This window comes from Sprattus sprattus (assembly GCF_963457725.1).
Source record: "Sprattus sprattus genome assembly, chromosome: 1".
NCBI classification, from domain to species: domain Eukaryota; kingdom Metazoa; phylum Chordata; class Actinopteri; order Clupeiformes; family Clupeidae; genus Sprattus; species Sprattus sprattus.
The window spans coordinates 75,402,648-75,405,147 of NC_137920.1; the positions used below are offsets into that span (position 1 = coordinate 75,402,648).

At 49.2% G+C, this 2,500-nt stretch overlaps 1 protein-coding gene across 1 annotated transcript in view; it reads right to left on the reverse strand.

Moving 5' to 3' along the window:
• The window catches only part of dpysl3 (dihydropyrimidinase like 3), a gene marked incomplete at its 5' end in the record, with an annotated part of 35,237 nt that overhangs the window by 16,842 nt on the left and 15,895 nt on the right, over positions 1 to 2,500 (reverse strand). Inside the window, 1 exon segment of the mRNA XM_080831841.1 lies at positions 747 to 808. Within this exon segment, the coding sequence (XP_080687967.1) occupies positions 747 to 808 (62 nt within the window).

The window sequence follows — 2,500 nt, forward strand, 5'->3', positions numbered from 1 at the left end:
ACACACACACACACAGACACACACACACACACACACACACACACACATACACACACACACACACACACACACACACACACACACACACACACACACACAGCCTCCTCTCCTCTACTCTCCTCACGGAGCAGACCCAAGTTCACATGACATCATCCCCACACACACTGTTGCATTCCTGGCTTGCCAGAGAGCCCCTGTAACACAGACACACACACACACACACACACACACACACACACACACACACACACACACGCTTGCACAAACGGGCTCATTACTGGACAAAGCAGCCAGGGAAAGGCTTGGAGTTAAGGCAGAGCGTTTCTCAAGTCAGTGACAGACAGAGCTTAATTAGATGTGTGTGTGTGTGTGTGTGTGTGTGTGCGTGTGTGTGTGTGTGTGTGTGTGTGTGTGTATGTGTGTGTGTGTGTGTGTGTGAAACAGCTCTGAAACAGATGTGGGCCAGAGCTGTGTGTGTGTGTGTGTGTGTGTGTGTGTGTGTGTGTGTGTGTGTGTGTGTGTGTGTGTGTGTGTGTGTGTGTGAAACAGCTCTGAAACTGATGTGGGCCAGAGATGTGTGTTGTGTGTGTGTGTGTGTGTGTGTGTGTGTGTGTGTGTGTGTGTGTGTGTGTGTGTGTGTGTGTGTGTGTGTGAAACAGCTCTGAAACAGATGTGGGCCAGAGCTGGGCCAGATGTGTGCCAGATGTGTGTTGGAGTGTCAGCTGGAGTTAGGGGGGGTGACCTACCTCACTGTTGCTCATCTGATAGAAGTCCTTGTAGGCCATGTACACCTGGAAGGAGTTCACACCTGCGGAGATGGAGGACAGAGACAGACAAACAGGAGGAGACAAGATGGCGCATGAGAAACCAACGGAAAAAACTATGGTTGTTGTTGTGTGTCTCCATGGCCTGAAGGATGAGAATAGAAGCAGAGACCTATGCAGTGGGCTGTATAATAACAGGGCTCTGAGGGCTGGTTCTTCGTCTAAGACACTGTGTGATTATCCCACATCTCTGGTCAGAGAATAAATGTACGACTGGTGAGGTTGAGACAGAGGTGCACTTTCTTCTGTTCTGTGCTAAATCTGAACCGCCAAAAGAAGAGGTATTTGTTTTACTATTCTCGGACAAAAACCTGAATTTGAGCTCATTTTTGGTTTTGTGTTGCTGTTGTGTTTTAACATTGTGTCTTTGTTGTCTTGATTTAGAGTCTAGGGTTGTAATGTTGTAATGTAATCTGTGGATATAAAGGTGTTTTCCTGTGGTTGATATGGGTCAGTGGTGACCGCCCCATAGGGTCACCCAAGGGTGGGGCGTAGCGTGTGTGTGTGTGTGTGTGTGTGTGTGTGTGTGTGTTTCATGTTACTGTTTGTTCTGTTTCTTTTTTCCCTCAATATTGTATAAAAATTGTTCTTCATGCTTCAGCAACACTGTATTTGTCACAGTCACACTGATAAAGCTAATCGGAGTAAAGCAACTCTCAGTGATCCTGGCTAATTAGACTCTGTAGCACATCCCATGCTGTGACTCACGTTAGAGTCTCTCAGGGTCACCTTTCTCCTTCCTTGAGGAGGGTCTCTAAAGGTCACCTTTCTCTTTGAGGAGGGTCTCTAAGAGTCACCTTTCTCCTCGAGGAGGCTCTCTAAGTGTCGTCACCTATCTCCTTCCTTGAGGGGGGTCTCTACGAGTCACCTTTCTCCTTGAGGGGGGTCTCTACGAGTCACCTTTCTCCTTGAGGGGGGTCTCTAAGAGTCACCTTTCTCCTTGAGGAGGGTCTCTAAGTGTCACCTTTCTCCTTGAGGAGGGTCTCTAAGTGTCACCTTTCTCCTTGAGGAGGGTCTCTAAGTGTCACCTTTCTCCTTGAGGAGGGTCTCTACGCGTCACCTTTCTCCTTGAGGAGGGTCTCTACGCGTCACCTTTCTCCTTGAGGAGGGTCTCTACGCGTCACCTTTCTCCTTGAGGGGGGTCTCTACGCGTCACCTTTCTCCTGGAGGGGGGTCTCTACGCGTCACCTTTCTCCTGGAGGAGGGTCTCTTAGTGTCACCTTTCTCCTTGAGGGGGGTCTCTAAGGGTTGTCACCTTTCTCCTTGAGGAGGGTCTCTAAGAGTCACCTTTCTCCTTGAGGAGGGTCTCTAAGAGTCACCTTTCTCCTTGAGGAGGGTCTCTAAGTGTCACCTTTCTCCTTGAGGAGGGTCTCTAAGAGTCACCTTTCTCCTTGAGGAGGGTCTCTAAGAGTCACCTTTCTCCTTGAGGAGGGTCTCTAAGGGTTGTCACCTTTCTCCTTGAGGAGGGTCTCTAATGGTCACCTTTCTCCTTGAGGAGGGTCTCTAAGAGTCACCTTTCTCCTTGAGGAGGGTCTCTAAGGGTTGTCACCTTTCTCCTTGAGGAGGGTCTCTAAGAGTCACCTTTCTCCTTGAGGAGGGTCTCTAAGGGTTGTCACCTTTCTCCTTGAGGAGGGTCTCTAAGTGTCACCTTTCTCCTTGAGGAGGGTCTCTAATGG